Genomic DNA, 27625 nt, shown 5'->3' with positions numbered 1-27625 from the left:
TTCATCTAGTTTTTCTTTACTTCTTCGGTCCAGATTCTTTTTTGTAATGAAGCACTATTTGCCGTAATAGATTTTATGTTCTATTAATTCATGACCTTCGCATCTCGCTTGATCATCACTGTGGTACCACTGTTCTATTTAATACTTGTTCCCCTTTGTGTCTGCTTGGTTGACTACATTTTTCTCATGAGAGCTTTGTCTGGGGTAAGGAGCAGCTTGGAGGTGATGCTCCCCAATGCCTAGTTGTTTTCTCATTTGAGGCAGGAGACTTTGAAAAGAGGTCTAGAATGCAGCTCTGGCTGATCTAACTACCCCTGCCACCATCCCTGTTTCAGCAGAGATCAGCTAATTCAACTTGTATCAGGCCACATATCGGAGGCCGGTCAACTAAGCTAAGATTTTGGACAAACTTAATGCGTCATTGGGAAGCATTATTTTGCACATCTTTGCCTTGAACTGCATTGTGTAAATTATCTAAATCTTTCTGAATCCAATTACATTGTTCCTCCTTTTTTTTTTTTGAGTCCTTCAAGAGATTGATTCAATCATTTCAGCACTTCCTGATGCCTAGAGATTAAAATTCATAACTTCCTTGAAGCTTAAAAATGTCTAATTTTTTTGTCACTATAATTGTAATTAATGGTCCATCGTAAAACAATAACTGATGTTATCCAGAATCTGAGAATCTCAGAATTTTTACAGCGCAAACGAAGGCCATTCGACCCATGGCTGCACAATGTTTTCAATGTGAGCAATTTGCCTAATGCTAATCCTCTGCCTTCTCCCCTAACACTCCACATTCTTCCTTTACAGATAGTCTAGATTCCCTTTCAAGTCTTGAGTAAACCGGCCTCCACCGCACAAGCGCGTTCCAGACTCCATATATCACTCGCCAACTAATGAAATAATTTTGTTCTAACTATTGATATGAGACATGAAAATGGCTTGAAAGTATATACACTAAAATGAAGATTAGGTTCTAATTAGTTTGTCCATTGGAAAGCTTGTCCTGTTCTGAAATTAACTTTGTTATTCAAAGTTTAATCCCGACATAGGCAGGTTCCTTAGAGACAAAAGCATATTATTTTTATCCTGATTCACAGCATGAGGGCCAGGTAAAATGTCGTAGTGTTTCATTCTTACAATTTGTAACAATAGATTTCTCTTCTATGATGATGAAGTGTTTCACCTTTTGAGTGGAAATTGCGTGCACATTTTGAGGAAAGAGAGGCGGGCGAGACTTAGGGGAAAGAGAAAGAGGCGGACCCAACAGGAATGGAAGTGAGCTGTGGGGGAGGAGTTCACCATGATCAGAGCGGGGGGGAGGTGACATCACAGGAAAACCATACATTCATTGATTGGTAAGCTGCTAATTTGAATTACTTATTCTAAATTGCTTTCTGATTAAAGGTAAATAGGAGAAATATTTTACAGCTTAACTACCGGTCAAAATGTTTAAAATAAACAAATTAAAATCTAATTCAGTAAAATAGAGATGCAGGGCCGTGCAATGTGTTGTACCTGCATTATGTGGGAGCTGGTGGACCCTATTGCGGTTCCGCGTGGCCACGCCTTCAGCAAGTATTGGTTGCTCGACGAACTCCAGCTCAGTGTTGTTGAGCTGAGCTTCAGATGCTGCGACGCCTCGGGGAGGGGGAAAGGTATTTCAGGAGCCAAGTCACACCCCTTGGATTAACTACTTTGAATTCCGTCAGTGGTCAGGACAGGAGGGTGTGACTCAAGTGAGGTAGGTAGAGGCATCCAGGAGGTAGGGTTACAAGAGCCTCAGCCAGAGTCCTTGTCCAATAGGTTCGAGATTCCTGCTCCCTGCGTGGTCGAGAGCGGGGACTGCAGGGAGAATTAACAAACTGATCATATTCAAGTGAGGGGAGAAAAGAGAAATGTAGTCTTAATCAGGGATAGTATAGTTGGGGGAATAGACACTGTTCTCTATAACCAGGATTTTTTTTTTAAATTTAGAGTACCCAATTATTTATTTACTTTTTGTTCCAATTAAGGGGCAATTTAGCATGGCCAATCCACCTAACCTGCTCATCTTTGGGTTGTGGGGGTGAAACCCAAGCAGACATGGGAAGAATGCAAACTCCACACGGACAGTGACCCAGGGCCGGGATTTGAACCCGTGTTCTCAGCGCCGCAGTCCCAGTGCTATCCACTGCGCCTCATGCCGCCCCCTTTCTATAACCAGGATTGAGAGTCCCGAAAGTTGTGTTGCCTACCTGGTGCCAGGGTTCAGGGCATCTCATCTGGGCTGCAGAGGGAGTAGGAGGGGAAGATCCAGTTGTCATGGTCCACCTAGGTACGCACAATATAGGTAGAACCAGGATGGAGGTTCTGCTGAGGAAATGTGAACAGCTAGGCACTAAATTAAAACACTGAATCAAAAAGGTGATAAACTCCAGATTATTACCCGAGTCATAAACTAATTGGAACAGGGTCAATAAGATTAAAGAGGCCAATACTTGGCTCAAAGATTGGTACAGGAAAAAATGAGTTCAAATTCAGGGACATTACTGGGGAAGGAGTGAGCTGTTCCATTGGACAGTTTCACCTGAATCATGCTGGGACAAGAGTCCTGGTGACTCTCAAAACTAGGGCTTTAAACTAAATAGGTGTGGGGGTGGGGGGGGTTCAGTTGCACAAAAATTAGAAAATCCAAGTTAAAGGAGAACGTAAGAGTGTAGGTTAGTGTTGAGCCTGATTGTTACCAGAAAATAAAAGGAACGGACAGAACAAGTGAATGGCATATCGCACCAAGGAATCATACAAGAGTGGGGGAATTTAATAATAGAACAAACAAAGGCTTTGTATCTGAATGCGCAAAGCATTCAGAATAAGATTAATGAGTTAACAGTGCAAATAGAGACAAAGGGGTATGTTTTTGTGGCGATTGCTGAGATATAGAACATAGTGTAGAAGGAGGCCATTCGGCCCATCGAGTCTGCACTGACCCACTTAAGCCCTCACTTCCACCCTATCCCCGTAACCCAATAACCCCTCCTAACCTTTTTGGTCACTAAGGGCAATTTAGCTTGGCCAATCCACCTAACCTGCACTTCTTTGGATGTGGGAGGAAACCGGAGCAACCGGAGGAAACCCACGCAGACACGGGAGAACGTGCAGACTCCGCACAGACAGTGACCCAGTGGGGAATTGAACCTGGGACCCTGGTGCTGTGAAGCCACTGTGCTATCCACTGTGCTACCGTTCATATAGTTACATGAAAACCAGGTCTGGGAGTTGAATATCCAAGGATACTCCGTATTAGTGAAGGATAAACAAAAATGCAAAGGAGGTGATGTAGCTTTACTAGTAAAGGAAGGGATCTGCTGTCCTGAGAAATGATATAGGCCCTGGCGATCAAGACGTGGAATCAGTCTGGGTAGAAATAAGAAATGAAGTCCCTGGTAGGAGTAATCTATAGGTCCCCAAACAGTAGTTCTGCAGTCGGGCACCGTATAAACCAGGACATACTGAGGGGTTCTAAGAAATGTATGGCAATAAACATGGGTGACTTTAATACGCATATAGACTGGATTAATCAAATTGGCACGGGTAGCCTTGAGGGAGTGTTCATTGAATGTATGAGAGATTGTTTCTCGGAGCAATATGTTGCTGAGCCAATCAGAGAGCAGGCTATTCTGGATTTGGCATTGTGTAATGAAGGATTAATTAATGACCTCCTAGTTAAAGATCCTCTAGGGAAGAAAAACAGATGGAAGAGAAATTACTTATCGCAATGGGTCGTGAATCTGTGGAGTTCACTACCCCGGAGTGCGGTATCTGCCAGGACATTGAGTAAATTTAAGGAGCAGAGAGATAGACAGCTTTTTAAGTAGTAATGGGTTGAAGGGTTGTGGAGAATGGGTAGGAAAATGGAGTTGAGGCTGTGATGAAATCAGCCATGATTGTATCGAGCATCTGAGCTGCCTAATCCTGCTCCTAGTTATTTTGATCTTTCAGACAACAGTAAAATTATTTTCCATTTGAAATGAAATGAAATGAAAATCGCTTATTGTCACAAGGAGGCTTCAATGAAGTTACTGTGAAAAGCCCCTAGTCGCCACATTCCGGCGCCTGTTCGGGGAGGCTATTACGGGAATTGAACCATGCTGCTGGCCTGCTTTGGTCTGCTTTCAAAGCCAGCGATTTAGCCCTGTGCTAAACAGTCCCAATGACATTTTGGATCCTTGCCATGAACCATTAGCTGCAGAAAAGCTCATCCTTGCTTTTTTACTTCCAACCTTGTCTAGTTCTGATTTCTCATGGCTGCCTCCCATCATCCAATCTTTTTAAACTAGAACGCCTCCAAAATGTAGTTGCCCAAATCCTGCTCATCCATCACCCTTCTGCATTGCTTCCCCGTCCACCAAACACCTCCAATTTGAAATCCCTTCAGAGCCTTTCCTTTCTCTCTAACCTCTTACTGCTCTCCAAAAATTCTGCGTTCTGAGAATTCTGGCCTTTTGAGCATCCCCCAACATTATTTTTTTGTTTTTTTTTGTGAGCCTTTTTTCATTCATTTTTAATTTGAAATGAAATGAAGTTTGCTTATTGTCACAAGTAGGTTTCAAATGAAGTTACTGTGAAAAGCCCCTCGTTGCCACATTCCGGCGCCTGTTCGGGGAGGCTGGTACGGGAATTGAACAGTGCTGCTGGCCTGCCTTGGTCTGCTTTAAAAGCCAGCGATTTAACCCAGTGTGCTAAACCAGCCCCAGTATTGCTTATTGTCACAAGTAGGCTTCAAATGAAGTTACTGTGAAAAGCCCCTAGTCGCCACATTCTGGCGCCTGTTCGGGGAGGCCGGTATGGGAATTGAATCTTGCTGCTGGCCTGCCTTGGTTGCTTTCAAAGCCAGCGATTTAGCCCAGTGCTATACAGCCCCTCCCTTCATCCACAGAAGTTGGGGTGGCACAGTGGTTAGCACTACTGCCTCATAGCTCCAGGACCCAGGTTCAATTCCAACCTCGGGGACACTGTGTGTGGAGTTGGCACTTTCTCCCCGTGTCTGTGTGGGTTTCCTCCGGGTGCTCCTTTTTCCTCCCACAGTCCAAAGATGTGCGGGTTAGGTGGATTGGCCATGATAAATTGCCCCTTAGTGTCCAAAAGGTTAGGTGGAGTCAGAGGTAGGGTGGAGGCGGGGGCTTAAGTAGGGTGCTCTTTCCAAGGGCAGATGCAGATTCGATGGGCCAAATGGCCTTCTGTACTGTAAATTCTATGATTCTAAGTCTAGTATTTTGATGCACGTAGTTTTCCATTTTCTAAAAGTATATCTACTTTTCATTCTCTGATCTCATTTGAAAGTTCGCTATTGCTGGACAGCCAATTTGTTCTCTTACTTTTCTACCAAGTTAATTTTCACGATGCTTTTTGGGCAATTTTAGTCCAGTGGCTTTCTTTTGAACCTTTTTCTTAGTTTGTATTCACTTGAAACCTAATCATGTTATTTCCAAACATCTGTGCTCATCAGGTATTTGCCCCGCTTCATTGCCCAGAACTAAATCAGGCAACACTGCATTGTTTGGACTAATAGTGAGCTAGTGTCTGTTAGTCCAGAAAGCAGCCCTTGCTGAGTTCTGGGCAGGCACTCTGTACTTGGCCTGAAATAAAGGTATTTGTACTTGGTCAATTTTGGCCGTAGGATGATAAGATTGTGTTTTGTTCTTGTATGCCTCATCTGACTTCCCTTTCTCATCTCATTGTTTGCACGCCACAAAATTATACTTTTTAACTGTTCCTCAACACCATTCATATGGCTTTTGACCTTCAGGCAATCTCCAAAGCATCTATGTGCTCTAATGCCATTCCTAATTTGCCCAAAGGATCATTTGAAGACCAGTTTGCATAATGTTATTATTTTGCTGGGGTAGATTCCAAATTGCAGCATTTGAGATGGATGGGGACTGGAGCAGATATTGTATTTGCCCTTAGAAATCCTTCCAAACTGTGTGGAGATGTATTTGAAGTGTGGACATTCTGCTGCATTATTCTGTATTCCCAGTAATGGTGAGTCTTTCAGGTAGTCATGTTTGTTGTCCTCCTTCAGAAATGTATCTTCTCTTGAACTGAGAGCAAGGACCCAAGTATAACATTAGACAAGGAATTGTAATAAAATTTAAGGTACTGAGTTTATAGCACTAATTGAATATGGAACTGATCTCTTGATCACTTTTTTTTTCTCCTCAGCATTTTCCTAACAGCAGCTTTAGGCTTTCCTGAAGCTTTGATCCCTGTGCAGCTCCTGTGGGTGAACCTGGTGACAGACGGACTGCCGGCCACAGCTCTAGGCTTCAATCCACCTGATCTGGACATCATGGACAAACAGCCTCGCAGTCCTAAGGAACCCTTGATCAGTGGCTGGCTCTTTTTCCGCTATATGGCTATTGGATGTGAGTACCCATGTTGAGTTGCCAAAGGTTGCAATTAGCCAGTAAGAGCTTGTAAGATTTTTTAAATCCACCTTTGGGTTCAAACTCTTGACAGTACAGTGTTCTAATGAATCTCAATACAACTTGAATTTGTCAGGTCTGAGAAGCTTGGAGTACTAACTTATACATTTTTTTTTTAAAAATGCATTCTTCCATCCTGATTTTTGTATTTAAAGCTTGTTATTTGGCTTAGTGCCTTGTAGACAACCTTTCACTTTTTTTTCCACTCGCCTTCTGTTTTTAAATCATTTAATCTCTCCATTTGTGAGCCAAGTACAATGACAACCTTCCTACAGTGGCGATGATGTCTGGGGAATTAGTTTATTTGGTCTTTTTCCAGGCATTTGCTGTGGTGAAGTGATTTTAGGGGGAATCAGAGTAAATTCATTCAGTGTGGGCTCCCCAGCAATGTGAAAACACAATCTGAACGTTTTCATTAGCAATCCAAACATCTGGATTTCCTTAGGGTCTTGGGTTGCCAGGTAACACCTGACTGCGTAAAATCAGACATATTTTACCTACATTTCTTTGGATTTAGCAACATTTGTGTTGGCAATTATCCAAGATCCAAGGGATAGGATCTAGATGTTGTAATGTAAATCAAACATCTTTGTGTCTTTGCTGGCTTCACTGCCTGCTATAAGCTACTTAGTATCTGCTCTGTTACAATGTAAGTTTATAAAGCAAGTATCCTTAAAATAAATAAAATTCATTTATTATCAGGTTATGTAGGAGCTGCTACAGTTGGTGCTGCGGCTTGGTGGTTCATAGCTGCTGAAGATGGACCCAGAATTACTTACTACCAGCTGGTAATATTTCATGTAGATCTATATTTTTTTTAATAAACATTTTATGGAGGTATTTTTGGTATTGTAACAACAAAATAAACAATGTACATGAAACTATAAACATAGTGCGAAAGCCGACTCTCTCCCTTACAGGTCCCACCTTTATTAACGCCCTACTCTAAGCTAAACTAACCCCCCCCCCCTTTCCTTCTGCTGACGATTAATTTTCCACGAAGAAGTCGGCGAACGGTTGCCGCCTCCGGGCGAACCCTAACAGTGACCCTCTCAAGGCGAACTTGATTTTCTCCAAACAGAGAAAGCTAGCCATGTCCGATAGCCAGGTCTCCGACTTCGGGGGCTTTGAGCCCCTCCAAGCTAATAGTATCCGGCTCCGGGCTACCAGGGAAGCAAAGGCTAGAACGTCTGCCTCTTTCTCCTCCTGGATTCCCGGGTCTTCTGACACCGTGAAAATCGCCACCTCTTGGCTCAGTGCCACCCTTGTTTTTAACACCGTGGCCATGACGTCTGCAAACCCCTGCCAAAATCCCCTGAGCTTCGGATATGTTCAGAACATGTGGACATGGTTCGCTGGTCCTCCCGCACATCTTGCACACCTGTCTTCCACCCCAAAGAATCTGCTCATGGGCAGCACGGTGGGGCAGTGGTTAGCATTGCTGCCTCACGGTGCCGAGGTCCCAGGTTCAATCCCGGCTCTGGGTCACTGTCTGTGTGGAGTTTGCACATTCTCCCCGTGTTTGCGTGGGTTTCGCCTCCACAACCCAAAGATGTGCAGGCTAGGTGGATTGGACATGCTAAATTGCCCCTTAATTGGAAAAAATGAATTGGCAACTCTAAATTAAAAAATAAAAAGAATCTGCTCATCCGGGCCACTGTCATGTGAGCCCGATGAAACGACCTTGAATTGTATGAGGCTGAGCCTGGCACATGTTGCGGATGTGTTGACTCTACTCAACACGTCTGCCCATAGACCATCCTCTATCTCTCCTCCCAGCTCCTCCTCCCACTTGCGCTTCAGCTCCTCGGTCTGCATCTCCTCTGACCCCATCAGTTCCTTGTAAATGTCAGAGACACTCCCTTCTCCTACCACCCTCTGGAAACTATCCTGTCCTGAATCCCCCTTCGCGGTAGGAGCGGGAAGGATGACACCTGTTTATGTAGGAAGTCCCGCACCTGCAAGTACCTGAATTTGTTTCCCCTCGCCAACCCAAACCTCTCCTCCAGTGCCCTCATATTCTGAAAGCGCCCCTCTATAAACAAATCCCCCATCCTCTCAATCCCTGCTCTCTACCATATCCGGAACCCCCCATCCATACTTTCCAGGGCAAACAGGTGATTATTACAGATTGGGGACCAAATCGATGTTCCCACATGTCTCCTCCATTGCCCCCAGACTCTCTGGGCCGCCACCACCACGGGGCAGGTGGAGTACCGTGCCGGCGGGAATGGCAGAGGCGCAGTTACCCACGCCCCCAGGCTGGTGCTCTTGCATGAAGCCGCCTCCATACACTGCCATGCTGACCCCTCCCCCACCACCCACTTCCAGATCATTGCTATATTCGCCGCCCAGTAATAGTTACTAAAATTGGACAGCGCCAGCCCGCTCCGCTCAAGCATTACCTTCCTTACTCGCGGGGTCTTGCCCGCCCAAACAAAGCCAGAGATCACTTTGTTGACCCGTTTTAAGAAAGACCGCGGAATAAAGATGGGGAGACACTGAAATACAAACAGGAATCTCGGGAGGACCATAGTCTTCACCGTCTGCACCCTCCCAGCCAGTGAAAACGGAAGCGCGTCCCATCTCCGAAAATTGACCTTCATTTGGTCTACTAGTCGGGCCAGATTTAATTTAAGCAGCCGGTCCCATTCCCGCGCCACTTGAATGCCTAGGTACCTAAAGCTTCCCCCTACTAATCTAAACGGCAGCTCCCCCAATCGCCTCTCCTGTCCCCGCGTCTGGACCGCAAACTTCTCACTTCTCCACACGTTTAGCTTATACCCTGAAAACTGGTCAGATTTCCCTAGAATCCTCATGATTTCTTCCATCCCCTCTATTGGGTCTGATAAAGAAGCAGGTAGTCTGCATAGAGCGAGTCTCTGTGCGCCCCTGCCCGGGACCAGCCCCTCCCAGCTGCTTGAGGCTCTCCGAGCAATTGCCAACGGCTCGAGAGCTAGCGCAAACAACAGTGGGGAGAGGGGGCATCCCCTCCAGCCCTGTAGGGGGTTCCAACCTGTACAACCTACTGTAGAAATCCCTAAACGCCTTATTCACCCCTGCTGAATCTCCAACCAGGTTCCCACCTCCGTCATTTACTTTCCCTATCTCCCTGGCTGCCTCCCTCTTTCTAAGCTGCAGTGAAAGCATTCTGCTGGCCTTCTCTCCATGCTCATAGATTGCCCCCCTCGCCTTTCTCAGCTGCCCCACTGCCATCACTGTGGTTAACAAGCAGAACTCCGCCTGTAGCCTCCGCCATTCCCTTAAAAGCCCTGCCTCTGGGATCTCCGCATACCTCCTATCGATCTGTAGTATCTCCTTTACCAGTCGGTCCATCTCTGCCCTGTCCACCTTCTCTCTATCGGCCCGTATCGAGATCAGCTCCCCTCTGACCTCCGTCTTCAGTGCTTCCCAGACCACCGCTGCTGAAATTTCCCCCGTGTCGTTGCACGTAGTTCTGAATACATTTCCTCAGCCACTCGCACACCCCTTCGTCAACCAAAAGTCCCACATCTAACCTCCATTGCGGGTGCTGGTTACTGTCTTTACTAACCTGCAGGTCAACCCAGTGCGGAGCATGGTCTGAGATTGTGATCGCCGAGTACCCCGTGTCCACCACCCCCGCCAGTAAGGCCCTGCTCAAAATAAGGAAATCAATCCGGGAGTACACTTTATGCACGTGTGAGTAGAAGGAGAACTCCTTCACCCTCGGCTGCCCAAATCTCCATGGATCCAACCCACCCACCCCCCCCCCCCCCCCCATCTGCTCCATGAACTCTTTTAGTTCCTTTGCCATTGCTGGCACCATACCCATTTTCGAGCTTGACCGGTTCAAGCCAGGGTCAATAACTGAGTTGAAGTCCCCTCCCATCACCAACCTGTGCGAGTCCAGGTCCGGTATCTTCCCCAGCATCCTCTTTATAAACTCCACATCATCCCAATTTAGCGCATACGCATTTACTAATACCACCTGCACCTCCTCCAGTTTCCCACTGACCATAATGTACCGACCTCCCACATCCGAGACGATTCTACCCGCCTCAAACACCACCCACTTATTGATCAGGATCGCGACCCCTCTAGTCTTTGAGTCTAGTCCCGAGTGAAAGACCTGACTGACCCAGCCTTTCCTCAATCTAATCTGGTCAGTTACTCTAAGGTGCGTCTCCTGCAACATTACCACGTTTGCCTTCAGTCCCCTAAGATGTGCGAACACACGTGCCCTCTTGACCGGCCCATTTAACCCTCGAACATTCCAGGTGATTAGCCTAGTTGGGGGCCTCATTGTGCCCCCCCCCCCCTCCCCCTCGCCGATCAGCCATCCCCTTTTTTGGGCCCGCCTCCAGCCCATGCTCTGTGCCTCCACCGGTCCGCCCCCAGGCAGCTTCCGCCCCCAACCTCCTCTCTGTCCCTTAGCCCAAGTCCCTCCCTCATCAGCAGAACATTTACCCCCCCCCCCCCCCCCCCCCCCCCCCCCCCCAGTAACAACACTATAACCCAACCCCTTTAATAAACCGAACATGTGCACACACCCCCACTGCGCTTCCGTGAGCTAGCCCGCCTAGATAGCTTGGTGGCCCCCATCCCTGGCTTCGGATTGACTCCCACCTATTGTGTGTGCGCGCGTCATACAAACATGCATGTAGTTATATTTTTTAACATGAAAGTGTTTCAGTGTACTCATTTCCAAAAGGCTAACTTTGGATATCTTTCCCTTTATCTCTAGTGCTTAAAATGCTAATGTGATGCTAGGTAGTGAACTAGAATTCTGTCAGGAATTCTGTTACCTCCTGTTGAGGTAACAGGGAAGTTAAGACAAAGGAGAACCAGTGGACGCAATCTATTTAGACTTCCAGAAGGACGTTGACAGGGTACCATATAGGAGGCCGTTAAATGCATAAGAGCCCATGGTGTTAAAGTTCCCATGGTGTTAAAGTTATAATCCTGGCATGGATAGAGGATTAGCTGACTGGCAGAAGGCAGAGAGTGGGGATGATATCCTTTTATTGTCACATGTATGAAGTTACTGTGAAAAGCCCCCAGTCGCCACATTCCGGCGCCTGTTCGGGTAAGCTGGTACGGGAATTGAACCCGCGCTTCTGGCCTTGTTCTGCATCACAAACCAGCTATCTAGCCCACTGAGCTAAACCAGGGTCTTTTTCAAGATGGCAGCCGATGACCAGTAGTGTGCCTCGGGTCGGAGTTGGGACCACAACTTTTCACAATATACATTAATGATCCGGAAGAAGGAACTAAGGGCACTGTTGCTCAGTTTGCAGATGATACAAAGCTATGCAGAGGGACAGGTAGTATTGAGGAAGCAAGGGGGCTGCAGAAGGACTTGGACATGCTCGGAGAGTGGGCAAAGAAGTGGCAGATGGAATACAATGTGGAAAAGTGTGAAGTTATGCACTTTGGTAGGAAGAATGGAAGCATAGATTATTTTCTAAATGGGAAAAGGCTGAGGAAATCAGAAGCACAAAGGGACTTAAATCAGAAGCACAAAGGGACTTGGGAGAACTTGTTCAAGATTCTCTTACGGTTAACATGCAGGTTCAGTCAGCAGTTAGGAAGGCAAATACAATGTTAGGTCTAGAATACAAGAGCAGGGTTGTACTTCTGAGGCTGTATAAGGCTCTGGTCAGACCCCATTGGAGTATTGTGAGCAGTTTCGGATCCTGTATTTAAGGAAGGATGTGCTGGCCTTGGAAAGGGTCCAGAGGAGGTTCACAAGAATGATCCCTGGAATGAAGAGCTTGTCGTATGAGGAATGGTTGAGGACTCTGGGTCTGTACTCATTTGGGGGGATCTTATTGAAACTTGCAAGATACTGCGAGGCCTGGGTAGAGTTGATGTGGAGAGGATGTTTCCACTCGTAGGAAAAACTAGAACCCGAGGGCACAGCCTCAGACTGAAGGGACAATTCTTGAAATCTGAGTTGAGGAAGAATTCCAGCCAGAGGATGGTGAATCTGTGGAACTCTTTGCCGCAGAAGGCTGTGGAGGCCAAATCACTGAGTGTCTTTAAGACAGAGATAGATAGGTTCTTGATTAATATGGGGATCAGGGGTTATGTGGAGAGGGCAGGAGAATGGAGATGAGAAACATATCAGCCATAATTGAATGGCGAAGCAGACTCGATGGGCTGAATAGCCTAATTCTGCTCCTCTGTCTTATGGTCTGATCGCAGCTGTATGTAGAGCTGTTTTTAACATTGAGTAATTTGCCTTGACTGCATGTGCTAAGTTTAGTGTTCTAAACCTAAAGCAGGCAAATGCTTGTCCGAACAAACGCATTGTGTGATAAGATTCAGTTGTGCCATTATTATTGAAATTGGTGAGTCATAGATAGCTGTTCCACAGGCTCAGATAGCTTGCCGATACTTCACCCAAGTGAGCCATTAACATGTCCTTGCTGACAGGCTTTCATTTGAAGAGTATATCACAGTTGAACCTGATTTTCTTTTTTGTCGTTGTCCGGTTTCTGCTTTGTAGTACAAATGACTGAATAATGATCAGGTGAGAAACTATGACTGATTTTCCTGCTCCTCCAAGATTCGGAATGCTGAGGCCAATGTTCCCATTGTTCAAATCCACCGACTCCACCAGTACGACAGATTAAATCTGGAGCTTTGCTGTCTTTTTTGAAAAGTACCATGTCACGTCACGCATTCGTCCACTGAACCATTAAAGGAGATCAACATGCTTCCGGTGACGGCGGGCGGGAGGCGGCCGCACAATGGAGAGCTCCCGTTCGGCAACGGCATTTTCGGGGCTTTAAGCCCGGTCCCGGGGTCCACGGAGGAGGCAGAAGCAGGGAGAAGGCACGGAGGAGGCACAGTGAAGACACGGGAGGAAAAAAGAACAAAGAAAAATGTTGAGGGTGAGCAAGAAAACGGCCGGAAAAAAAACAGCTGAAGGTCCGTCGGGGAGTGGAAAGGTCACCGCGGGGTCACCAAGGAAAATGGAGGCTGGAGCACCAGGGAAGGCCGCAATGCTTACGGCTGAAGAAATAACTAAGGTGATGGCTGCGGAATTTGAAAAGCATGTGGCGCAGATTGCGAAATGCATGGAGATGGTGAGGAAGGAGATGAGGGAGGTTTTGAGTGTGCTTGTGGAGGAGGTGGCGAGCGCAGTGGCGGAGGTGCGAGAGCAAGGGGAGGCGCTGAAGGAAGTGGAGGAGATGTTATTGCAGCACGGTGATCAACCTGCCTCGATGGGAAAGAGATGCGGAAGGTGATGGATACTAACAAGGATCTGTGAGGAAAAATGGAAGATCTGGAAAACAGATCCAGGCGACAGATTTTGAGGATTGTGGGGCTGCCCGAAGGAGTTGAAGGACCGAAGCCCACTGAGTATTTTGCCGCAATGTTGGCAAAACTATTGGGGGAGGGGGAGGATCCCTCCCGATATGAACTGGATCGGGCTCATCGGTCGTGGAGGCCTGTACCAAAGGCGAGTGAGCCGCCAAGGGCAGTGACTCTGTGCTTCCGTAGGTACAGTGTGAAGGAGAAGGTCCTGAGCTGGGCCAAGCAGAAGCGGGTGGTGCAGTGGGCTGGAGCTGGTATATGTGTATACCAGGACTTTATGGTGGAGCTGGCAAGGAGGCGGGCTGCCTTCAACCGGGTGAAGAGGGCACTGTACATTAGCAAGGTGCGGTGCGGCATTGTATATCCAGCGAAGCTGAGGGTGACTTACAAGCTCAGGGACTTTTATTTTGGAACGCCGGAAGCAGCGGAGGAGTTTGCGAAAGCAGAAGGACTGTGGCAGAACTGACAAATTGAGGAATGGCCATGTGCCGATGTAACCTCATGACTGTATTTTCTTTTTTGTATCACTGCGTGTGGGTGTAGAGGCTAAAGGAGCCAATGTTGTATATATTTGGACAAGGGAAGGGATGGGACTTTCACTTGAAATGAGGGTTTTTTGGGGTGTAGGTGGATATGCGGGGTTTGTGTGCTAAAAGGGGATCTTTGGGCTTTCCTAGGGCCGGGAAAGGGACCCGGGCAGGGGCCTCCACGCTGGCCGGTTTGTGCCGGCCAGTGAACGGGAGTGAGGTGGGGGGAGGGGCTGCGGCCATCGGAGCCTGGCAGAAAAGGGTCCGAGTGGTCTAGCCGGGGTGGAAAGTTGGGGGGAAGGAACCGAGGTTGGGAGGAGGAGTTTTACAAGAGGCAGTGGACGGGAGGAGCTGGAGACCTGGGGGGCGGGGGGGGGGGGGGGGGGGGGGGGGGGCGGCGCTGTGTAAGATTAAGGGTGACTACGGGTAATCCCTGATTCCTTTTTGTCATTTGTTTATGTAAACATGCGGGTTGAGGTTTGGGGGTTGGTGGGTAGATGGGATCGTTGTTATTATGGGGACTGACATATCTTGCTGATTGTTGTTTATTGTTGATGGATGTAAATGTGGGAGAAAATGTGAAAAAGGAGAATTTAAAAAATGTATTTTTTAAAAAAAGAGATCAACATTTTTTTTTTTGATTGTAATTGTTTCGTCTTTGCTTTTCCACAGAGCCATTTCTTACAATGCAATTCAGAACACCCAGACTTTGAAGATATTAACTGTGAAATATTTGAATCTCCTTATCCCATGACCATGGCACTTTCTGTCCTGGTAACCATTGAGATGTGTAACGCTCTTAACAGGTTAGAAATATTATAAACACTTCCTTTGAAATGTTGCACTTTCTACTTGTAATTATTGCTGTATGTAGAGCTGTAAAAAAGCAACTTGTTACAGTGAGGCAGATGGTTGAGCAATGGATTTATTGATGATTAATCTACAGGTGCTCATTGATTTCCAATGCTCATGCACAAAATGTATTTGCCTAATTCAAATGGCAGGAGTAATCATTTTCAAGACTATATTAAATTGATATATTCTGTGGGTAAACTGAATTTATATTAACTTTCAAATGTCAAAATACCGTGATTCCTGTGATGAGAGTCCGCTCCCCAACTTGCTGTGAATTTTTACGCTGATTCCAGGTTCGCATACCAGGTGCTTAAGAACAGTTCTTCAATCATTAATTTATGCCAGAATGGGGCAGGGAAAATGTTGTGTTTAAAATTTCAGGTAAAAATGTAATATTGAAGGATTACAGTTAGGAGCTTGTAAATCTCCTTTTGTGGTCGTAGGTGTTCCTGATGTGTCATAATATGGCAGTCAAATGCTGATTCATCCTCGCCACAATTTTCCACATTTGGTTGCATTGATTTATGAGGGGGTGCAGTCGTGGCGTGGAGGCATAATGCTGTGTTTAGGCGTTTCCAAACACTCTTGTTGACATTCATGATTAGTCAACTTTTGCATTTTCTTTTCTACAGCTCTCAGCGGTTCCAAAGCTTTGGAACAGATTTTTTGCAAAAAGTTCAGGGAAGTAGCTGCTCTTAGTGAAAATTAAGTATTAGGCCATCTTTTTTCTTGCAGAAAATTATTTAAGAATTTTGCTTCACTCATTGCTCTCAGTCCTTCTGAAGCGTTTTTTTTCTCTTTAAACAAGCTTTGTTTTGGGTAGAGATTAAAACATAGTGCTGGAAACACTAGGTCAAGTCAGGCAACATGAATGAGGAATAGAAACTATTCTGACAAAAGGTAATCAGCCTCAAAAGCACACGTTTTTCTCTCTGCAATCCTCCCTCAGCAACTGCGTATTTCAAACATTTTTTTTTCAGTTTTGTTTCCAATTTTCCACATCTGCAATATTTTGCTTTTGTTTTTGGCTGATTTAATGACAGTTGAGAGGGGGTTGATTTTAAACGAGCAATTAAGTAATTGCTTTTGGGAGCAACCTGCTTTACTTTTATCTTTCAGTTTATCAGAGAACCAGTCATTGTTGAAGATGCCACCCTGGGAAAACGTTTGGTTATTGGGTTCAATCTGCCTGTCGATGTCTCTTCACTTCCTCATTTTATATGTGGAGCCACTACCGGTCAGTCAGATCATCTGCTTTCTCCTATACACTACCTAGAAATTTTACATTTCATTGTAGAATCTATTCAACAATCTATTTAAGTCAAGATGATGTTTGAGAATACTATGTCATTGCTGTTGTTAGCAACTGTACTTTGTTGTTTTAATATCTTTATATAAACTATTCTGAATTTCAAAGGGCTGGATTATATATATTGAAGGTGTGATCGCTGCTGTCCAGCATAAATATCGGGGAGGAAACCATTTAGCTGGCTGGCTTCACTTTAATTTTTGATGTGAAACCCCTTTAGTTAGTATGAGGTGGGACTTCTATCTGTCTCCAGGGTGAAGCCCTGCCTCGTACAACTGCTGGCCAATAAAATTGCAGTTGGGGTGGTGGAGAATAGGTGTGATGGGTTACAGTCTCCAAATTTACAAATCCGCCTGCTTGCTTCCCTGTACCCAGGTGCCCTGTAAAATTCAGCCCCTTAAGTTTTTGTCACATATGGCCATCACCTTTTGTGTCTCTTTCATGTTTCTAACGCTTGTCACAATATATTTGCCTTTTTAACAACTTTGGTTATCTGCAGTCCACCTTTTTAATGCAAGTATTGAGGCAATATTGATCAATAAATGGGTGGTTCGTTGATCTTGGATATTTAAACATTTGAGTTCCAACCAAAAAAGTGTCGACTAGGCACAGGACTGTGTGATGCTCAAGTTTGGGCTTGTTTGTCCGCGTTTTACTATTTAACACAGTTGAGGAACAAATGGTGGATGTACAGGGAGATATTAAACACCTCTCGATTAAACTATATTCCTGAGAGGAAGAGGAATTGTGAGAGAAACGTTTGGTGGTTAAACAAGGAAGTCAAGGAAGACACACAGGCAAAATCTAGGGCATACCATATTGCAATAGTGAGTGGTAAACTGGAGGATTGGAGAACTTTAAGGTTCAGCAAAAGGCTACTAAAAATAAAATCAAAAGAGATAAGTTGAACTACGAAAGGAAACTGGCTGAAACCATAAACACTGATACCAAAAGCTTCTATAAGTATATAAAGAGGAAGAGAATAGCTAAAGTAAATGTTGGCCCTTTTGATACTGGTGAGGTAATAATGGGGAACACAAACATGGCGGAGGCACTGAACCAATATTTTGCTGCTGTCTTCATGGTAGAGGATAATTAAAATTTTCCGAAAACTGCAATTAATGCAAAGGTACTTGGTGCAATAACCATCACTTGGGAGATGGTATTGAATAAACTGATGGGATTAAAGGCAGATAAATCTCTGGGACCTGATGGCCTGCACCCTAGGGTATTAAGGGAGGTGACAGCCTCTGAAGAAAATCGCTGAAAGTCGGTGTGCGGGTGCAACATGTAATTAAAAGGACAAATGGAATGTTGGTGTCCATTGCAAAGGACTGGAGTATAAAAGTAGAGAAGTGTTGTTGCAATTGTATAGGGTGTTGGTGAGACCACGTCTGGAGTATTGTATTCAATTTTGGTCTCCTTATTTGAGGAAGGATGTGGTGGCATTGGAGGCAGTTCAGAGGAGGTTCACCAGATTGATTCCGGGGATGAAAGGGTTGACTTATGAAGAAGGATTAAACCGTTTGTGCTTATACTCGCTGGAGTTTAGAAGGTTGAGAGGGGATCTGATCAAGGAAAATAAAATACTATAAGGGATTTATAAAGTAAACATAGACCAAATGTTCCCTCTTGTAGGGCAATTTAGAATGAGAGATCACAGATATAGGTTGTGATGTGGTAGATTTGGAACAGCGATGAGGAGGAACTACTTGCAAAGGATGGTGAATTTGTGGAATTTGCTGCCCCATAATGCAGTGGAAACTGAGTCATTAAATGGTTTCAAGAAGGAAATCGATATATTTCTGATAAATAACGGATTAAAGGGATATGATGAACAGGTCGGGAGGGGGATTTGAGAGCAGGAAGAGATCAGCCATGATCTGATTGAATGACTGAGCAGGCTCAAAGAGTTTAATTGCCTACTTCTGCTCTTAATTCCTTTGTCCTATGTTCCTAACTTTGAAACAAGCCATTTTATAGTAATCATTTTACCATGTTGGAGCTTGCAGTACAGGCTGAGGCTACTTTCCCCATCTTGTGGTAGCTCTTTAACCAAAAATCTTCAATCTCAATTCCTAATTTTCCTGTCTCTTTCATAGATTATCATAGAATTTACAGTGCAGAAGGAGGCCATTCGGCCCATCGAGTCTGCACCAGCTCTTGGAAAGAGCACCCTACCCAAGGTCAACACCTCCACCCTATCACCATAACCCAGTAACCCCACCCAACACTAAGGGCAATTTTGGACACTAAGGGTAATTTAGCATGGCCAATCCACCTAACCTGCACATCTTTGGACTGTGGGGGGAAACCGGAGCACCCGGAGGAAACCCACGCACACACGGGGAGGATGTGCAGACTCCGCACAGACAGTGACCCAAGCCGGAATCGATCCTGGGACCCTGGAGCTGTGAAGCAATTGTGCTATCCACAAGGCTACCGTGCTGCCCTTGATATATTCTTTTATCCATTCCCCTTTAAGCTATGTTGTAACCTCTGCTACAGTAACCGGTTGTGTTGAAGCATTTCATGCTCTAATAACCCTACATGGAGGAATAAAAACTTCTATCTCCCTGCGTGGCACAGTGGTTAAAGTTGTTGCCTCACCGTGTCAGGGATCCAGGTTCAATTCCAACATTGGGGATTGTGTGGAGTTTGTACATTCTCCCTGTGTCTGTGTCGGTTTCCTCCAGGTGCTCCGGTTTCCTTCCACAGTCCAAAGATGTGCATGTTAGGTGGATTGGCAATGATAAAATTGCCCCTTGGTGTCCAAAGATGTGTAAGTTAGGTGAGGTTGCAGGGATAGTGCAGGGAACTGGGTCTGGGTAAGGTGCTCTTTCAGAGGGTTGGTGCAGATTCAATGGGCCCAATGGTCTCCTTCTGCACTGTAGGAATTCCATGGTCCATTCTTCTCATGATAATTCAGTTTCTACTCCTTTTTTGCCAACCAGTGGCGGACACCCTTTGTTATTGGCCCTTTCTAAACATTCATACTATTGATTTGAAAGTGTGTATTTAATTTCTTCCCCCACCTGTCTCTGTCCCTGTGTAAAGTTCCCCAATCTTTCAAGTCTTTCCTCATGCCCATTACCCCTCACTTCACTTTTTGAATTTACAAGGTGCAATGTGAAAATCCTCGGTAAAACTCTGGACAAGCATTCAGTAAAATACATGTGCGATTTAAAAAGAAAAGTGCCCTTTTTATAAGGTCTTAATATAGGAACTGTTCTGTACTTGGACTTTTCTGCATACTTCGAGTCATTGAAAAGAAGATTTTTTTTGTGCTAATTGATTCTTTCTGTAGGTCATTTCAAAATACATCTCTGCCGAGAGTAAAGTAGACTTTTTATTCTTTCTTCTGTCTCCTTGCAGCTCATCTTCCAAATTACACCTCTAGATGTAACACAGTGGCTGATGGTGCTGAAAATATCTCTACCTGTCATTCTGCTGGATGAGACACTTAAATTTATTGCTCGTAACTACCTTGAACCGGGTAAAGAGTATACTCTGCCTAGTGACAAACTGTGTAGTTTCTCAGCATGTACAGAGGGGATTTCCTGGCCTTTTGTGCTCATTTCTGTGCCCCTGGTTTTCTGGCTTTACAGTACAGACACTAATTTTGCTGAAATGTTCTGGTCTTGACTGGCATAGAGCTGTCGTTGGCAATAGTGAAGACATGGCATTTGATTAACTTCGACCAAAATTTTTATAATTTAAACACTTGATTCCAAGAGTCTGTTTCTGCTGAATTTCATACGAACCCATGTATGGATGAAGTTAATATTTTTTTCCTGAACTCCAGAATGAAACAGGATTGATTTTTACACAATTAAAAAAAAAAACTGTGCATTGGCCTGTACAGAGATTAATACTATTTTCTGCAATATTTTGTTTTTTGTAGATGAAACAGCATGTACAGATGTGTTCTGTTTACTAATTTGTTCATCTTTTGTGTATAAATTGAGAACCAATGAGCTGACGGGTGTATTTTTTGGCTAAAGAAATGGAATACTAGAGTATGTTAAATTCTTTTTGGAAATTTTTTTTAAAAAGAATTGCATGGTGTGTCACCGCATGGTTATTTTGGTTGGGTTCTATTGTAGACTTATTTTGTGCCTTCTGTCAAATGGTTTTTAGTTTGGAAATCCTTATTTACTGCATTGCAGAGCATTGCTACCTCAACCAGCTTTCGTTTTATTTCCTGTAATCATTTCTGTGTTCCTAACTCTGTCATGTTTACAGGCCCACCTTGTTTGAGGTATGCTGATTATTGCCTGTGCAGAACACTCTATTTGCCCCTGCCCACACCCCATATTGCTGTCCCCCCCCCCCCCCCCCCCCAAATAAGTTTAAATGGTATTTATTTAAATTGCTGATTTGTATTTTGTTGTAACAGTCTTGATGGGATTCTTTACTTTTCTTTTTGCAAGTTCACCTTCGATGTGCTCAACATCAGGGGCTAATTCACAGGAGTCAAAAATAAAATGTTTTAGTCTAACGGAGAGGAAATTCTCAATGTCTCTCTTTTAACCAGGCTGGGTCATGTAGTTTCTTCCAATGCAATACAAAAAGCCCTGCAGATTCCATTGTTTTTAGGTCTTATTGTTAGTCTCTCAGTTGTCTCACAAACTTGGATGTGGTTTGAAGAGCTATTTACTACTCACATGTATTTGAAAACACTTAAGTAGCTGGGAGCTAATTGTTACTTCTAGATGCTAATGCTGAGCACAGACATGCAACAATTATATTTTAAAACTAGAGAATTTAGGTGCAAGCTGTAAGTAGCACATTACCAAATACTCATTTGACATAATGTATAGAACTAAAAGTAAATTTTAACATACTATCATCTTACTAACTGTTTACAACTGTAATAATCCAAATGTTAGGTAATAGTGTTCAAAAGCATGTTTTCCAAAGTGACATTTAAGTGAGGTGATTTTTACATGTGTTAACAAACCTAACAATGGTGTTTTCTTCAACGCCTTCCAAAATTCATCATCTAAAGTGAGTATATTTACATTTTTGTACTGGCCTAATTCCAGTTCCGGATGTCGGACGCACTTACTCTCCTGAGTTTAGTCCAGGATTCTGGTATGTTAGCTCAACACAAGTGTTTTTGTAGACCTGGCAAAACGTGCAGGATTTTTTAATTTTTTTTAAAAATCGAATTCCTTTTTTGCTGTTAAACTTTCTTTTATGATATTAACGCTGAATACTTAAGAAAAGTTATGTTTTGTTCGGGTTAAATATAACTGGAGATATCTTCACTAAAATGTTGGAATTCCAATATTTGAGTGTTAAACTATAATTTGTTTTGAAAGTCTACAAATGACCATTGTATCTGAATCCTGGATCAGACTACTTGAAGCATGCTTGTACAATAACACTTTGTTTTCATAGACATTAATCCAGGTGGAGAAATAAAATGAAAGCAGTTGAGGTTTTTTTTTTTACTGATTTTAAAAATCTATAAATAAAGGTGATTTTTAAAAAACAAAAACAATTTGGCTTTAAAATAGAAGTATTAAAGTAGATTTTAAAGCAAGATCTTTATCTGAACATTCTGCAAGGGAACAGATATTCTTTCAGCTGCTTTCAGCATTAAGGGTAACATGTATCATGGCATGTAACACTAAATGACCCACTGTACTTAACACTAGACTTGTCGAAGGTCTTATAAAACACTGTTGACTGGCCATGTTCTCCTTAAAGCACGTTGTATGATGCTTGTTTTTACTGAGGTGTGGCCAAGTGTGCATGTGAGGTTCTAAAAGATTGACAGTGGCATCAAATATTGATACAACAGCACTGTCCTACTGACAACTGGGGATGTATTTCTTCAGTTCAATTTGGGAAAATCTCTGGACTGTTGGTTTATTGGTGACTTATTGAGAACGTATATTCAAAGGCAACGTTTCCCACTTACGATATTGGTTTCTTGAAAAGAAGCAAATTTTTAAAATAACTTCAGAGTACCAATTCATTTTTCTTGTTCCAATTAAGGGTCGATTTAGCATGGCCAATCCACCTACCCTGCACATCTTTTTTGGTTGTGGGGATGAGACCCACGCAGACACTGGGCGAAGGTGCAAACTCCACACGGAGAGTGACCCGGGGCCGGGATCAAATCCAGATCCTCACCGCCATGAGGCAGCAGTGCTAACCACTGTGCCACCGTGCCACGAAAAAATAATTAAATTGAGCACACTTTTTTTTCCTAATTATACCATTTTTTGGTTTTATCCCTTCAATTTGGGAAGAGTGAGGGAAGAAAGAGAAGTTCTTCTAGTTTCACCTGAGAATTGCTCAATTTATTTTGAAATTCTGGTACAATTTAAGTAACCTGCTTAAATTGTAAAAGCTTTATTTTTAACGTCCCACTTCATTTTTTTTCTTCTTCAATGAAAATGGATGACATCAGTGGAAACCGGAATTGGCCACATAGGAAAACAAACTGTTGATTCACTGTAAGGCCGAACAGTTTAACTGAAATGAAGCAGACATGACCATGACAAAATAGTTATTAATAACTACAGGTACTTTGAAATAAAGCAAAAGGGGTGGCACAGTGGTAAGCACTGCTGTCTCGTAGCACCTGGGACCCGGTTCAATTCAGGCCTTGGGTGACTGTCAGTGCTCCCCATGTGTGCGTGGGTTTCCTCCCACAGTCCAAAGATGTGCAGGTTAGGTGGATTGGTTTTGCTAAAACTGCCCCCTAGTGTCCAGGGATGTGCAGTTTAATTGGGGGTTATGTGGATAGAATGAGAGAGTGGGCTTAGTGCTCTTTCAGAGGGTCGCTGCAGACTCGATCAAACAAAAGGCACTCTTCTGCACTGCAGGGGTTCTATGGTTGCAAGGATTCTATCGTTTCTATGGGTCTTAGTCATATTGTTTTGTTGCCATTATTGAGAATTCATTTTGGTGTGTCTAGGTTTGCTTAGCTAATTTACCCAATAGGTAGCCAAATAGACTTGGATTAATTCTGATTTATTTTCGCTCTGCTCTGATCTTGGCTGTGCAGGTGCTACAGTTGTGTATTGGGGCAGAAAATCAGCCAGATTCAAAGTGATTCATGCTATAGGTAAGGGTCTTCTATTAGATGAGAGGTCAGACTTGACAATGGCATATACCCTACTGGGTGTTGAGCCTTGTATGTAAATTATGCTCACTTGGGTGAGATACTAGAGGACGCTTGCCATCAAATGATTCCTACCCAAGGAATCATTTCAGAAGAGTGAAAATTGAGAGGTGAGAAATGGGAATGGCAGCTCACTGCTTAAACTTCAGTTTGGGGAGGGGGGGGGGCAGAAAGAGAGCGAGAAAGAATCACCATTTTAGATTCAGTAAGAGAATGTGCACGAGCCTGCATTCAGCCAGGAAGGGGAGGGATGGCTAGATCCATCTAATAAAACAGATGGCTTTCAGCAGATTGCCGCTATAACGTCATAAAAGAAAAACAAACATTGGTGTGGGAAGGGCGTACACACAGTTTGAGAATTCTGAAAGAAAAGAAAATGGAAAAATTGACATGCTAAAGTTGAACCAAAAAAGTGTGTCCCTTTCCCGGGGGAAATAGAAATATCAACAGCAGTGTTTGCAATTGGTGCCAGTAGCCTGTCATTCTTTTTCCCGCAGTTTTAACGGAAATTTGTGTGTGCATGTTTTGTTCACTTTTGCTGCTTTAAAACAATTCTGGTATGTAGTAACTATCTGTAGCACTGTTGCTTTTAAGTGTTTACAAAATGAAAGCTGCCTTTTTTTTTTAAAAACACAGTTCATATTCCTTAGAATGGCTTGTGTATTATCCTCTATTGGAAGTGCTTTCTGTCACTGTCAGCAGGCAATGTCCGGCACTCTGCTCACTTTCATTTCCAGAGCAGATTGTTTAGTTTGGATACTCCTTTCTTTTTAAAAAAAAAATATATATATATATTGTTGCGTGGGTGACGAGCTAATTTTTTTTTTCCTTTCTCAACAGTTATGGAAGATGAAGAGGAGAACAAGTAATTCCCTTAACAATTTTCAGAAAACTAAGGTTCTTTTGTTATCGCGTGCATGTGTGTTTTTAAGCACAACTACAAGACCATTGCATGTATAATGTGCAACAATAGTATGCTATTTGGAGGAAAAGTGTGTTTGAAATTTAGGACTTCAGAGAAACTGTACATTTGTGCAATACATCCTCGTGAACTTTACAAAAGTCCAGAGAAGTTGGGTTTCTTTGCTAGATAAACATTACCAACTGTTGAGGACCCACATCTCTGTGTAAAATTTCATTTGAATTTATAAATTGTACATTATAAAAAAATGCATGCCTTCTGTTTAAGTAACAGAATCTGTGTATTGGGTCATCAAGACAAACAAAGAACTACTTTATAAAAATGGCTATGTACAAAATGCTATTATATTTATGAAAAACCTAGATGAGAGATACAAATCATGAATGTAAATTACATCCTGTAGGTTGACGATTTCATAACTTCAATGTATTTTTTTTCTAAGGAAAGTTTTTTTTTCTCTTTTGCTGTGAGACAAAATGAGAGAATTCCCTCTTGCACTGTAAGTTAACTATTTTAAGTTGTAGCGCATTAACAGAAGCGTTGGTGCAATAAGAAAATTGCGATGCAGATTTAAAAAGAACCTGTCAGTTGCCAGAAAACAGCATGTTTAATGTTGAAAACCTGTAAATAAGATCCTATGTTTATTTCAGTGATGACATTGTAACATGCAGATTTCATAAGTTCAGGTAAATAAAGTTACCCACATTACATCCTCTGTGATGTTTCCTTTAAAATGTCAAATGTTTTTCACTTAATTGTAACCAGACATCTGCTGTTCTTGCAGTGAAATTAAGTACTGTTTTTTGTGGTACCGAAAGGGTTGGAAAATTATAAATGATTAATTAGCTGTACCCCCACCCATCTAAGAATTCTGCATATATTGTCCCCTTTTGTTAGTCATCCTGACTATGTGGGGGTGAGATCCGTAAGTTTGCGGATGCCACAAAGATTGGCCAAGTGGTTAACTGAGTTTGAATGTCTTGAATTACAGGAAGTTGTAGACTGGATGGTCAAATGGGCAAAAACGTGGCAGGTGAAATTTAACCCTGAAAAGTGAGAGGTGATACACAGGAAGTATTCAATGAACGGCATGACACTGGGAAGTTCTGAGGGATGTTTGTCCATAGATTTCTGAGGGCAGGTTAATAGGGTGGTGAAAAAGGGCATATGGGACACACTCTTTTATCAATCGGGGCATAGATTACAAAAGCAGGGAGGTCATGTTGGAATTCTATAGAACTTTGCTGAAGCCACAGCTGGAGTACTATGTGCAATTCTGACCACATTCTAGGAAGGATGTAATTGAACTGGAGGGGCTGCAGAGGCGATTCACCAGGATGTTGTCTGGAATGGAACGCAAGTTATGAAGAGATGTTGGATTGGCTTGGGTTGTTTTCACTGGAGCAGAGAAGACTGAGGGGTAACCTAATCGAATTGTACAAGATTATGAGGGGCGTGGATAGGGAGCAGTTGATGGGTCAGTTACGAGGGGACACTAGTTCATGGTTTAGCGGAGATTTGAGGGAAAACATTTTTACCCAGAGGGTAGTGAGGGTGGTAGAGGAGGGTAGCCTCCATCCTTTTTAAAAAGTACCTGGATGAGCATTTGGCATGTCATAACATTCAAAGCTATGAACCAAGTGCTGGCAAATGGGATTAGGTTGGCAGGTCAGATGTTTTTCATGCGTCAGTGCAGACTCAATTGGCCGAAGGGCCTCTTCAGCGCTGTATTATTCTGTGATATATAAAATGCTTGCGTATGGCACCGAGAATTTAATGCAGTTCAATAAAGTAAAGTATCAATCACAATATTACAATGTAACTTTCCTTTTTGGGAAACAGACAGGCCCTATTGATTCTACTCTTTTGGCGTGTAATTTTTTTTCTTCAAAATTGCAGTTTGATATCTGATATTACCTGTTTCATTAATGCATATTCTGCATCATTTCTGCCCATATCCTAACTTGCTTCAAAACTCACTTGCCTATCTTTGGCCTACTAGTTGCCTGATGAATCAAATGTTTTTTTTCAATTCAAAATGTCATTGTTTTTAAATTCATCAAGGGTTTTACCCCTTAGTCTCTTCTCCACCAGCAGTTTCTTGTGCACTTCCACCTCCATTCACCCTCACATTTTGCCACTGTGCCAATGGCTGCAAGAGCCCCCACACCACCTATTCTTTTTAACACCGTTGCGAATCCGCCTGCTACTGCTGCTAGCAAGGACCGAGAATTTGGCGCTCAGCCAAAACTCCCAATCAATTCAGCAGGAACAGAAAATCACGCCGGCGTGCACTGACTGAGAATCCCGACCAAAATCTCTGACCGTGCTTTTGGTCATCTACCTTTGGCTCAGCATGCAAACTTTTCTTGTGCTCTCTATGCCCCTGTATATATGAACAACAAATAGTCTCAAGGCAGACTATTGAATCGCTGGAAATGTTCAAGAGGGAGTTGAATTATGGGTTAGACAGATTATAAAAATCGGGTCCTAAAAATCTGCATTAAAAGAAAACTTGATGTACTGAATAACTTTTCATTCATTCGTTTCTGTGTGAAGTTTGAATTTGGATCACTGGTTGAGTGCCTTTTTTAAATAAAAAAACTTAATCCCACATGCGTGCATGTGTTGCCACCTTCTACTTCATTTTAAATATGTAACCACGTGGGGGTGTAATTTAGACTTGATTCATTGACATCAATCACCTGATGATTGTGGGAAGTGGCTGATGAATATCTGACTCTTCCTACTCGTAGGATGTCATTTAAGTTTAGGCCTCAAATTCCAATTTAGACCATTAGAACTATGGATGGTGACTATATGCATTTCAGTAACAGTGGGTTCCACCAGGGGATGTTTACAGGAAGTTAATTTTCATCAGTAATTCATGTGCAACAATATGACATTGCACTGCAGTACTATTCTAAGTGGATCACGTGGATCTATGATTACAGTGTTCCAAGAAATCCCAAAGCTGCAATTGTGCCATACTCGGAGTTACAATGTGTATTGGGATGGGATGGAAGGGGGGGGGGAAATGCAGTTATTCACAGCAAGTAGTGCAATGGGGAAAGTTGGCTAATGCAATGA

At 43.4% G+C, this 27625-nt stretch overlaps 1 protein-coding gene across 2 annotated transcripts in view; it reads left to right on the top strand.

Moving 5' to 3' along the window:
• Window positions 1-25269, top strand: part of LOC140407870 (sarcoplasmic/endoplasmic reticulum calcium ATPase 2) — a 114791-nt gene extending 89522 nt beyond the window's left edge. Inside the window, exons 16-21 of one of the 2 annotated variants that reach the window (XR_011939853.1) lie at window positions 6208-6410; window positions 7173-7258; window positions 14978-15111; window positions 16280-16397; window positions 19845-21479; window positions 24454-25269. Coding sequence is in view for 1 of the 2 variants with exons in the window: in XM_072495097.1 (XP_072351198.1) it covers window positions 6208-6410; window positions 7173-7258; window positions 14978-15111; window positions 16280-16397; window positions 19845-19965; window positions 24454-24482 (691 nt within the window). In the remaining variant the exon portion in view is untranslated. The remainder of the gene's footprint in view (window positions 1-6207; window positions 6411-7172; window positions 7259-14977; window positions 15112-16279; window positions 16398-19844; window positions 21480-24453) is intronic. The other variant, XM_072495097.1, reaches the window with a different exon arrangement.
• Window positions 25270-27625: the final 2356 nt, after the last annotated feature.

This window comes from Scyliorhinus torazame, chromosome 1, assembly GCF_047496885.1.
Source record: "Scyliorhinus torazame isolate Kashiwa2021f chromosome 1, sScyTor2.1, whole genome shotgun sequence".
Lineage (NCBI taxonomy): Eukaryota > Metazoa > Chordata > Chondrichthyes > Carcharhiniformes > Scyliorhinidae > Scyliorhinus > Scyliorhinus torazame.
Note: the sequence above shows the minus strand (reverse complement) of the source record. Positions and strands in the feature narration are given on the sequence as shown.